This window comes from Seriola aureovittata, chromosome 17 (assembly GCF_021018895.1).
Source record: "Seriola aureovittata isolate HTS-2021-v1 ecotype China chromosome 17, ASM2101889v1, whole genome shotgun sequence".
NCBI classification, from domain to species: domain Eukaryota; kingdom Metazoa; phylum Chordata; class Actinopteri; order Carangiformes; family Carangidae; genus Seriola; species Seriola aureovittata.
This window is the reverse complement of record NC_079380.1, coordinates 13,996,558-14,009,710: the sequence shown is the minus strand read 5'-3', so window position 1 is coordinate 14,009,710 and position 13,153 is coordinate 13,996,558. Positions and strand designations below refer to the sequence as shown.

General features: G+C 40.1%; 1 protein-coding gene across 10 annotated transcripts in view; it reads right to left on the bottom strand.

Annotated features, from left to right (window-relative positions):
* sun1b (Sad1 and UNC84 domain containing 1b) overlaps nt 1-11,830 on the bottom strand; it is a 28,191-nt gene extending 16,361 nt beyond the window's left edge. For 6 of the 10 annotated variants that reach the window (XM_056401398.1, XM_056401401.1, XM_056401402.1 and 3 more), the window contains exons 1-2: nt 8,635-8,910; nt 6,554-6,674 (exon numbers count right to left, since the gene is read on the bottom strand). In XM_056401398.1, coding sequence (XP_056257373.1) covers nt 6,554-6,674; nt 8,635-8,653 — 140 coding nt within the window. In that variant the 5' untranslated portion in view covers nt 8,654-8,910. Of the gene's footprint in view, nt 1-6,012; nt 6,111-6,553; nt 7,076-8,634; nt 8,911-11,702 lie in introns of those variants that run through there. The other 4 variants (XM_056401407.1, XM_056401400.1, XM_056401399.1 and 1 more) reach the window with 4 other exon arrangements.
* Between the last annotated feature and the right edge of the window lie 1,323 nt (nt 11,831-13,153).

Below are 13,153 nucleotides of genomic sequence, written 5' to 3'. Positions count from 1 at the left end.
TTAATCGATTATATTTGCTAATGGTAGTTCTTCTTCTAAGATAGCAACTGAAACTGAACTGAACTGTTTCGGACAGTTGGTCAGACAAAATCAGTAATTTTAAATCGGAAATTGTTACGAGCAATTTTCACTATTTTCTTACATTTTATAAACCAATACATTAATAATGGAAATAATAGGAAGATTAATCAAGGATAATAAAATATGATCAGGTAAACTTTACAAACAGGTATGAAAATAAAACTCATTTATGCCAGATATGATCTATGTCAGGCTTACAAAAAAATTTACATCACTTCAAAGGGGACATGCACAACTGGAATGGAATAAGATCTTGCAGACGGCCTCCAGATGCAGTCATTGGATCTCAGCCATTCATCCAGTTGTAAATGCAACAATGATGAATGTGTTCAAATCATTGAGAAAGTATCTGCCCCTGGGGTGAAAGCACCATCAATTCAGCTTCTGCTCTTTAGTAGCTCCTCAGGATTTTGTACCCTGAAGACAATAAGAAACAATTTTTACAGCAACGTGGGGTTCACAGCAGGTGCCAAAACGGCTGAGGCAAAACCGGATTGTTATCATTTCTTTCAAATCAACCCAGAGTGCCACTGAAGACAAATCCCTCCATGACAAAGAACAAGTAACTCTAGTAACAACGCTTCTTGTGAGAAGAACACTTCCAGTTTGATTTGCTGCCACAAAAGGGAACTGCCATCCACCCACCTACTGCCTGCTTTGCATAGCGTATGCAAAAAAAAAAAAAATTGAGATTCCATCATAATTGACACAATGAAACATCAGGTTTACATGCAAGGACAATGATCTAGTTCTTTAACATCTACACAGCAGATGTGGTTTGAATTTGAACATGTCAACATTTAATTTAGATTCATAAGAAATATTTCTCTTTGGCTTGCTGGTCCAGATATGCATTACCTCTAATATGTTTGAAGCACAACTACTAGGGAACGATCTGGAACCATGAAATGTTTGATTGATCAATTAAAACTGTTTTATTTAAAATGATTTTATGGTAATCAACTAATCATTTCAGCTCTAATAACTTTATGAAGGTTTGACAAATTTAAAAAAAAAAAATGCAACAGTCAAAATGAAGATGTAAGAATGCCTTTCTGTTAATTCACATTCACATACATAGAAACTGATCTCAACAGGGCCCAGTCTGCAGTTCTGGGATGCAAGTCTATTGTAGTGAGTGCAATTAGGAACACAAGTGCCTCACAAAGCTTCAAAACCAGAAGCGTGGTTACAAAAGCCAGGTCGAATGCTTGCAAATAAACGTTTACCCTCACACGCACAAAAAAAGAAAGAAAAAAAAAAACCAGGGGGCGATGTTGTTGTTGCCAATGGAGCTAAAACTGCCAAGTTACTGAGAAACATTTGTTGGTTAGCCAGTGTGTACTGCATATCTTTGTTCAACAGATTAAAACACAAACCATTTATATACTACAACATTTTACACATCCAAATGTGAACAGCCTGGAGTCAGACATCAGCTCTTTAATCACATTTATATTTTCTACCAGGGAGTCACTAACTGCCATCTCATAAAATGGAATTTGTTTGGTTGGCTCCATAATCCAATCACAACAACATTGTTTTTGTCCTGCATCTAATACACAGCACAGAATGGAAAATAGTGCAGGCACAAGCGAATGTGAGGCACCGGCTCTGTATCTAAATCTTCACGGGTTAGATCAGTGCCAACAACAAATAATTTTAGAGACTTTGGATGCTGTAATTTCACTGAGGCGCACTGAGTATTTTGCTCACCTATTATCAACAATTGATTTACATCTCCGTCCTAGGACACTGTGGGACCACACTGCCTTTACTGAAATTATACTGTGCTCAGTGTTTTCCTGAAATTCAGCTGCGAGAGCCTCTGGAAATCTCTGAGGAAAATACCAGATCGGAGCACAAACGTACCACAAACTGTCTTCCTGTTTCCTTCGACTGCTACAGAGTAGAGAAAGTCTTCTTTCCCTTGAGATGCTGAGGCCTATATTTACCAGAGGCCAGGAACTGGGAGTTTGGGACTAAGTGGAAAGCCTTCGAATTTCCATCCAACCATATCTGGGTGGATAGGATTTGGCACTGTCATTAGGATCGTTCCAGCCCACCCTCATTTTCCCTCCCACAGACAGCACTTCCCTTCTGCCCCACTCTATCTCTGTGATGGCCACACTATGGCACTATAGTGTGCTGTTTCATGATGCTGTGGTTGCTATGGAAACCACTCTAAACAGCCCTCTGGCTTGAGAGAAGCTGTGATCAGTAGCAGAAGCTGTAGATGTATACTGTACCACTTCCAACAGACAGATGCTGTAACACAAAAAAAACAGTCCTGGCTAATACAGAGACAGAAATGTTTCCCACATGTACAATGCAGTCAGCACATGCCGTATGCATGCAAGGAGTCTGTTTTTTTATAATTTGCCAACAATCCTTTCATTGTAGTACTGACAACTTGAAAAGTGCAGCAGTTAGAGAAACACCTGCATTGTTGGGACTTTAACCCTCACAAGGAATAACTATGGACAACTGTCCAAAATCCAGCTGCTGTCATTTGCTTGGCACTTGACCAGTGGTGCATGTACTGCAACACACCCAGACCAGATGTCAAAACAACTGCGACAGCACCGTGAACAACAGCTACTCAGTTGGCACTCGGCTCAGGCCTGCTTTGGTTGCGTCCCTGAACCTTGTCTTGCAGAGCATGACCCGCATGTACAAATGTGAAAGCTCTTCAGGGTGAGGAGGTTGAGTTTGTCTTCTACTTTTTTGCTTTTGTACAATAATAAAAAAAAAATTCTTACATGAGTTATCAGCTGCTGCTGTTCAGTCAGCCACATAAAGTAACTCGATCACTGCTGCTGCTTACTACTGTCACAGTTCAGCAATCACTTGTGGGGGAAATACACTCCAACCAGAGGCCCGAGCGCCAATGACCCACTTCCTCAATCATAAAATATGAAGGATCTGTGTGAGTCAATACACAGCACACACATACCTGCTTTCTGTGAGGACATAGGTGTACTCAGCCTACATCTCAATATTCAACTGCAGAGTGTAAAGAACCACTGCATCACTTTGGGATGCAAAAATCACAAATCTTGATCAATGCAGTACTTCTCTAATTTCTAGACAATTTTTTTTGCATTGACGGTGTTTCAGGCACATCTCTCCACCTTCTTCTCTGAGGGTTTTTCTCGGTTGATAGGTTGTAGTTTTGTCTAAATAGCTTCACTAAGAAATTCATTTTTATTTTTCCCCTCAAAGAAGCTGTATAATATTTTGTGAAAAAAAAAAAAGCAACTAATGATAATTTTTATTATCATTTAATGTGCAGATTATTTTCTCTATTAATCGTTAGTCTAAGAAATGTTAATAGTGGATTAAAATGCTATTTAGTTTCTCTGAGCCCATTGTGACACTTTTAATTTGCTTGTTTTGTCCGACTAACATTCCAAAACCTAATGATCAAACAACAAGGCCGTACTTCTCGAATCTACCTTCTATCTACCAAAAATAGGCTATAAGAGAATATGGGGTGAAACCTTGCAGTCTCCCTTACTGAAACCACTGAATCAGACTTATAGAAACTAGAGTGAGAGCAGCTGTAAGGAAGTGAGAGCACGGAACTCTCCTTTCTTCTTCACTAAAATAAACTGTATAGGGATACAAATAAATAAAAGCATCTCTGTGGCTGTATTTACAGTACTAATTATATTAACTTCACATTGGTGGCCTGGGTTGTAACGGCCTCTCCCTGGGGTGTGGGAGTCTCCAAAGAGCTCTGAGTGTAGCTGGAAAAAGAACATGTTTGGCTGGCCTCCTCTCCCTCTTTCTCTTTGACCATTCAATGCCACAAAACTTGTCACTGCTCTTTTGAGTTTTGACAACAGATGGGCCAACGGTTTCTGTCACCTGACGCCCCCCGTCTCTGCAGGCTCACTTGGATCCACTGTGGGCCATACACACATATAGTATGCAGACACCCTCTTTAGTCTCAACACAATCAGCTGTCAGATTCTGAAGGGTTGATATTTCTGAGCTTTGAACAAGAAGCAAATACAACTACATTTACGTAGAATATAAGCTGAGACAAAGACATGTAACTGTCTTCTTCAACTCATTTGAATTTCAACAAGTTTGTTTCTCATGAGAGTTGATAATTCATTAGCCTTTCAGCTGCAATAGACGCAGGCTAATAAAGGCCACAGATCTCTCAACTAGCTAGTCAAGAAGCGTAAACTATTAGTCTAATCCTGGGATCAGGGCCACCGTTGTGACTGTGAGGTTCATTAATAGCTTCTCAGCTGACTGCATTCAAAGGAACACGATTAGCTTGTTCCAGCCTTTCAGTCTACCTGGTAGATTCCAGCCGGGTGTCAAACAAGCTTTTGTGCTTTCATCTAACTTTGCCTCAGTCCATTGTGACTCATAAGACTAGTTACTAAGACTGGATTTCACATAGCTGGAATGCACTTTGCTACAAAGCTGACCTGAAATCATGAGGAGATTAAGTTGTAATTTTTTTGCCATTTATATTGTGATACAACATCGACCTCCTGCTATTCTACATCAACATGAAAATGCCCAACAGGCCAGGCAGGCCACTGTGCATCAATACCATTCCCACAACCTATAAATAATGTGTACAACTGTCACATAATATGACACATAATTACTTAAAGAGACTGCGGCCTGAACTCAGCTGGATGGGAAAGAGCAAAAAGTACTGACTGCAGTTTTTCACAATGTTTCCCCGCATTTCTGCAAGACACAGCTGTGAACCTAATGACAGGGCTCTGTTCAAACTTGATTTTTCTTTTCTTTTTTTACAAGACACATGCATACTTTCACTTAAACAATGGTTTAAGTGAAAATACGCAATAACTCTTCCTTTCCCTAAAGTCAGAAAGTGAGTTAAACAGGGCAAGGTGATACTTAATTTCCTGACCTACACACCCAAATGCCTTTCTCTGTACTGAAAGCTGCCGACATCAAGAGTGACAGCACTGGAGACAACAACATTCCTCCACATGCACAGACCTTCCTGATGAAGTGTCGGCCACACCTACAGTATGAGTTGCGGTGACGAGGAGCACAAGAAACAATGCGTAGATGAGTAGCACAACGGGAGGGGCTATTGTTATAGAAATTATGTTAACTTTAAATCCAAAACTGATCGTGACGCCTTTAAATCCTCAAAGGCTGCAAAAAAGTAGAAGTTAGCTAAGGCAACTCGATTCTACAATGTAGTAAAAGTATGTATAAAGCAATCTAGGGTACATGCTTTTTTTATTTTACCCTGTGCAAGCCTCCCCAATTCCCCTCTAAGCATACAAACACACACACCAACTGAATCATGAGGCTGACTCATCAAAACCACAACCACATGATTTTTTTTGGAGGAGAATAAACTGATTTCCAAAAGCTCTAAAAGTAAAAAAAATTAATAATAACAATGGAATCTGACTAAAGTAATCTCATGCAGTAATGCTATTTGCAGCCTCTTGCCAATTTAACGGTAAATCTAATCTATATAATTGCAGCTCTGAGTCAGCTGAGAGAAAGGAGGCTCGACTATCAAAGAACGCTGCATCCTAAAAGAATATAGTCGAGTCATTGCTCTTAAAGATATTGTCTTTAAAGAGCAAACAAACCAGCACAAAAATACTGAATGTAAAACAACATTTGGAATAATTTGGCTTTCATTATATGATACCTTCATAATGACATGAGTAAAGTGACCAGTTATTATACTAACATTCAGGTTAACAGTGTTCAACAGCATAAACAAGACAAGAGCAAATGGAAAATGAAGTAGCAGGTTGATGCCAAACTTCCAAAGCCTCATTTTGAGTTAATGCTATGAGCTGCCTGGGGTCATAAATGACAAATAGGGTGTAACTGAACTGGCATAGGCTTGACTGTTGGATGCTGCAGCAAGTGTACAGCAGCACAGCACTGAGGTCTCACCTGAGAGAGTAGGTATAGCCGGTGTTCTCTGGAGCACACTGTGGCGGCGTATATGTGTGCAGTTGCGAAAAATCCATGGTCATTCTTCCTTGTTTAGACTGCAAGAGTCAGGATGTAAGGGACACAACTCTTTAAGCCAATGCTGACATGGTGGAAGGGGGGGTAACAAGCACAAACTAACTTCCATACACACTCACAACAATGCATGCACTGCCTTGTTCAGCCTGTCTCTTGCAGACAAATTAGTTCTAATAATGAGCTCAAGTTCTGCCACTATAACTGCATCTTAAAAACAGATTCAGAGCCGCATCTACACATTAAATGCAATACAGCACTGGCAAATTCCCTGCCTCTTCCCAAATCAATTCTAGCGCTTTTCACTGGGCTTCTCTCCAAAAAAAAACACAAAAACCAGTTACTGCTATGCTGTACAACCATGTCAGAAAGCCCAGCGCCTGCAGGCCCTGACGAGCTGCTGGACTCTGGACATTCCTTTTCCCCAGGAACACAACAATGCTACTGTGGACAAGAGCTGGCCGACCTCTTCCTGCATGTTTGCTCTGGTTGGTAGTTGACGGAGGCCACAGACGCCACTGGAGCTGTAATGAATGACTCGTCTCTTCTCCCCTGGTCGGCAAACAGGCGGCAACTGACAGGAATGGCTGGTAGAGAAAGGAAAGAGACAGTGACGATCCTCTCTTGCCTTTGTATTAAGCAGACTCCTCACAGGGACAGCTACTCCTACAGTGACGCTTGGATAAGCTCCACACACAGAGAAGGCAGTATTATGAAACCAAGTAAAACAGCTAGGGGTGGGGCTGAGTTTTAGGTAATGGGCGGGAAAAAATCTCCAGACTATGCAAATACTATGTTACCATGATACACTCAGTTTATTAGGCACGCCTAGCTAAACCTAGTACAGTCAAATAAAACTCCTGAAATAATCCTACCTTCATGAAAGTTATAATGCCCAGTTTCTGTTGAAACTGTTACTGAGGTGCTGATTCAACTTCATACCGCGTTTTGAGGCTGTAGTTTGTGGTGCTGTTGAATTATACTGTTAGTTACAGTGACAGCAGTTTCTATTATTTAGCTGTCCCTTTTTACATCAGTGAAGGTAGGCTGAACAACAGAAACACCTCTCTGTGTAATGCTCTACAGTTCAACAACACCACAAACTAAATCCTCCAAAATCATACAGTTCAACTGGCAACTGAGTGTATATTAGCAGTCAATATTGCCAAAAGTCAGCTGTGGAAATGCAGGTTGAAATGAGGTGATTATAGTCAGTTCTTATGAAAAAGGTTTAACCCTTGCTCTACATAACATTAAGCATGAAATAACTATGGCTGACTGATTTTACATTTCTGGTCCTAACAAGCTGTAAACCACGAAACCATGTAAAACCACACTATGATATCTAACATATCATGAGCAAAAACGAGCTTCAGCTTCAACTTCTTCAAAGCTATTCAATCAAAGAGAGAGAGGATGCAAAGACCGCGCGGCACAAAAAAACAGATGGCTTTTCCTCAAATCCACCACAGAAATCTCCATAATAATCTTAATCATGTTTCAAATCCGCATCCAGCCGAAAAGAGGGATAAGCATAAACAAATATCCAAAAGCCATGGGCACTGCTTTAATTCAGCCAGGATTAGTTTTTTTGACTTGTCAACTGGTGCAATGAATCATGATGCAATCGCTCAATGTGGGCACTCCAAAATTAAATACCAACCTCCTACTGTGCATCAGCTGAGCTAGAACTGCTGCAGGATGGACTGAGAATAAGGGAGAGCACTCCTAACCATCAGTCTAATTAAACTGCAGTCCGACCACATGTACTCAATGAATTGCTATCTGTGTCCTCCAGCTCTTATTTCAGCATGTGATTGGATCTTTTTTAGTTATAATATGGCATTTGAAGCTTGAGCTCATCATTCAGGAGAAAGCTTGAACAATAACAGACCATGAGGACATCCCCACAAACACACACACCTCCAGTCTACACATGCTACACAGTGACACATTTTACAGTCCTGTATTTCACCTCGCACGTCTTTGCTGGCTCCTTTACGCAAACTACCTGCGACGAACAGCGCAAACAACGGAGTCCTGCGAATAATAGTACTCCTACTGTCAAAACAGTGTTTCAGACCGGTGCCGTTTGAAACACATATTTAGTTTAATAATAACAACTGCACATACTGTCCGGCCAAACGACATATAAGCCGTTACATTCTCACACTGCCCAGTGCTAAATTTAGACACCATGTATTTAGTCAACGCCGTCACTCATGAAAGCACTGACTTACAGGCTTGTGCAACGACGCACTACTCACATTTCTTATCATAACAGGTGCATTCAGCATTTATAAGTTAAAACACACAGTCCCAGGTCTCTATAAATGACGGATAACATATCAAATGTGTGGTAATGTAAAAAATCACTGTTGAAAATAAGGCCTGAGAAAGCGTTCGCTGCCAAAACAGCTGTGGGTAAAGGAGCTCAGCAAGGACAAAATAAATCCAAATGAGGGGAAATGACACAGTCACTACATAGAATTAGCCCTACATTAACCTATAGGATGTTATTTATAGTAGTAGGCTATATCAACTTGCCCGCGTGGTTAGAGTCCATGTATGTTGTTATTCTTTAAGAGCGTAATCCCAATGAACAACATCCACACATTATTGTCACGGAAGATGCGCAAACTTCCGCCAGCATCCCGACGCACAGAAACCCAAAGGTTGTTTATTCCTGCGGACCAACAGATCCTAAACGTTATTTTTCTAGTAGAAAGACAAAAAAGTTTGCAAGTAGCTAGTGAATGTTATGCTAGTGCACAACAAGCAGATTTCCAAAATGGCTTCCCGGGCGTAACAAAGCCAGAAGGATCGCTGCCGAGCTGATCCTCCCACTCCCAGGCCCTCTATTGTCGGCTAGGGCGCACACTTTAAATCTATTGGAGGAAAGCAACACTGTTGTAACTGCATGCACTGGACAGCTGCTGGGGCTCCGTGCATTGAGAGGAATCACACTATTGTTTAAATTGACGTTGAACTCATACTAAAGGTCCCTGCATCACATCTCTAACCAAAAAAAAACAAAACAACAACAACCTAATTAATGATATTATTAAGATGATTATGGCATGTAAGTAAGTAGCTGATACAGCTCACCAATTTATTTCTTTTACCAATCTATTTCTTCTACCTGTGAGAACGTGAAGGCACCCAATCACATTATCTATTAAATACACTTCTATTATTACTAACTAAATCTTCAATTATTTGTTTGTTTCATCATTTTCTATAAAACCCCTACCTGAAGGGAGTTTATATTCTACAAGTTGTAGAATATAAACTCCCTCTGGTCCCTCAACCCCCAGGTTTTCAGCCAAATAAATAAATTGGCTTAATAGAACTAAAGAAAAACAGGACAAGGCCTTAGTTTTAGCTCTGCCCTGTGTAGTTTGTGCCCCATTAAATTCTGAGACATACTTGGCTCCAATCTAAGACTGCAGTAAGAGGGAAAAATAGTCAGTATTGTTGCAACATTGTTACAAAAAATAAACCATTGCACTAATGTAACAGAAAAGGTTATTAGTCTCTAACAGTTCAGTCATTATGAAACAACACAATGAAAGATGTATGAACTCACAAAAATGTGTTAATTAACCAAAGAGCAGGTAATGTACTGCTGATTACTCAAAAAAGTCTGCAGTGTTGTAAGTGTATTTCGGGATTTCCTTGTATTGCTAGAGAAAGGCAGTAGACCACAGCGTGTGATAACTTATATAAAGCAGAATAACCCTTCCTGTTTTTTTGTCGATAAAGCAACTATCACTTTGAGAAATTTCCCGTTGGAAACCTGAAAATGTATGACCTACTGACCCTAAACTCTGCTGGAGTAGATAAAGAGTTTACCCTTTCTGTTTAAGGATACGCAAAGGGTAGAAGCAGCAAAGACGATGCAATGATGCAAACAAAGCACAGCTCATATACCAAACACTGATATGACATGCTGATCAATGGTGCTTGATATCATGGACATGTCAGACGTATGGAAATGTATGGAATGTGAATAAATGGTTGAATGTTCATAACTCAATAAAAGTGTTTGTGGTAGAGGCCACAAACTGAACCCACAAAAACATAAGAGATCTTATATTAACACTGACAAGAGCAACACATTTCCCTCAGCACTTCTTGGCTACAGTGCATGCTGTGCCCAAAGCTTTTTTTCCCCCTCTTCAACACAGTGTTTCATATTTGGCCAAAAGATGAAAGGAACTGAAAATATTAACAGACAGCTGCTGGCATAACACCATTCACTGATAACTCACACAGACAATGCGTAAACAAATATTTACTAGAGCACTGCAGACAGATTCAAATTGTATCACAACCAAAAGGTTAATCATTTTGCCAAATCAAACAATCTCCTTTACAATCAAATCCGGATAGAGAATAATCACACTGCTAAGACCCTTATTACCTCTTTATTTGGCCTGTAACAAACAAATACTGGGGAAAAAAGAAACTACCCAGACAATTCACAGGAAAAGGGAAAGACCATTGTCAGAGGAACATGACAAGTCAAGTTAAGTAAAGTTTCCTCAGAGTGCTTGACAATGTCCTATGATATTTATACTCTCTTTATAATCTCTCTGCAGCTGAAGGAGGAATTTTTTTCAAACACAGGCATGAATCTGAATTCTATAATTGAACTGATCAGAGCAAATAAGGTATTGGGTGAGGCGCCACCTGCTGGACAGAAGTCTGGACACTAGATTTAGACAGACTTTGGATCCAATCCCACTGCAACCTTTGGACGTCAGTGGCAGAAGGCGGGCTATCCCTGTGCCAGAGAGTAAGCAACAGGATTGTTCACACCCATAGGCTGTATATAAAAAAGGTTCACACCCTGTGTCTCAGCCAAGATAAGAGCCCCATCAACACTTTTTCATTCAGTATCCATCATGCATGTCTTAAAGCCAGTCACTCTGTGTCTTTAACAGCCAAGGACCTTGGACCTTGAGAAAACTTTTTGCACATGCAAGACAGAGACAGAGACAGTAACTACATAATGCCATACATGTATGCAAGACATTTATAATCACAGTTTACACATAGGCAAGTAAACGTTTAAGTAAAAAATAAATAAATAGGCTGCCCTGAAGCGCAAAGTTTGTGTGACGGATTTAAACAAAAAAGGAAGTATGCAAGCTTCGCATGGATGCTCTCCCCTCTCTGATGTAGAGCTCAAGGAAATAACCACAACAGGCAAGAGGCGTCACCTCAGATAATAACCCTCCACAATATTAACACAGTTAGTGAAAGTAGTGTGTTCAACTTGTCTTTCTCTCTAAAAGAGACCATTATAGATAGAAAGAAATTAGCCTACCTAGTGTCTTGCTACTGCACCGGTCAGGAAAAACAAAAGCTGGATTCAATCTCTAGCCTTGTCTAAATGCTTTCCTGTATGTTCATATGCTTCTTATCAGTACAACCTCTGCAGATAAGACTTGGACCTACTGTACAAAAACCCTCATCCCTGCATCAGAGACCAAAACGTTAAAGATACAATCAGAAAACCTAAGAAGTTGTAGCAGCTTTTCATGACAGTTCAGGATAGCACACGTGAATTTAATTGAGTTATCAATGCAGAAGTTTAAACTACTCACATGTTGACTGACTGCGGATTAATGCGGGTAAACGCCGGACACTGTCAGATTGGTTTATCGAGTAGATAGGTTGGTTAAAGCTTCACAAACAGTTGCACATTTACTTCCCTGAAAAGAAGACCTTGCTCCAACGTTCGCCTTTCCCGCACACGGTCATATTTTCCGTTGCGACCCCAACGTCACATGCGTCAGTCCTTATTTGGTAAAAATCACCAAATATGGGACCAGTCGCAACGCCTTGAAACCAAACTGGCTTTCTATATAGAACAGCATCGCTTAGTGGCCACTGACATAAACAACAACTAACTAAATAAATTAAGACTAAACCACGAGGAGCCGCGCAACTAATTACCTTATCAGTCAATCACTCAATTTACTCACTAAATTACTGCCTCCTTTTTTGCATAATCGTAGAATGAAAATATTCATACTATTTTTTTTAATAATAAAATGTGCTTTCCAATTTACATTGCATTAATGTGTATTTTATTTGTAGCCTACTTTGTGCCCCTTCTTTGTCTTTCATTTGTTTTCCACTTATTTAATTGGTTTTGCTCGTTTCACCTGGATTAGCGACTATATGTGCCCCCCACACACACACACACACACACACTAAAAATACTGCTTCTCTGAAGTCTGCGTATACTTTTTTCATGTCTCTGTCAAGACTTTGAGTTCACAGTATTTTCAGACCCCTGTTCAAAGACCAAAAGCAACTCAGTCTCTGAGCAATATTTTTAGACGGTCAGAGAAAACCTGAAAAACAGGACACCTCTCATTTGTGGAATGATGGTGATGTGATCCTATTGTCCCTGAGATCACGTGACCACCTTCTGTGAAAGGGAAGATGATTTAGCTTGTGCACAGCTAACTGCTCTGACTATTCATCTCTTTTTAGAGTGAGAGCCCTGTAGGTTCACAGTGTAGCTACATGTTTGGTCTTCAGTTACTAACTATGAAAGTCTTAATTTTTGTAATGTATATGTGCTATCTTCTTCCTGTGCAACCTGAAGACATGAATCGCTGTAAGTACATGAAACATTACACTTCTGTTAACTTGGTTTAACCAGTCATGATAGTATTTGTAGTTTGGCTAGTCTTGGACTCTGTTGGATAGTGGCTCTAGCCTTTGGACTGCTTTCTTTTTAACAGATACTTATTGTGAGAGTTGTCTAACAGCAGCACAAGGTATGGTGGATAACAGCTTGCCTTAAAAGCAATGGTTTAAAAATGATCAAGACCAATTTATCACTTTTTGTAATCCAATGTTTCTCATATGACTTTGTATTTTCTTCAACACATAGAAAGTAAATAACAACATATGCATACTGCCCTTCAGAGATTGAGAAAGCCATGAAGGAAGCCCCAGCTGAGAGCAGACAGACAGTTGCTAAGAACCTCATCAGTGGGGGTGTGTGTGAGAAACTGCTGTCCTACAAACATGACCATAT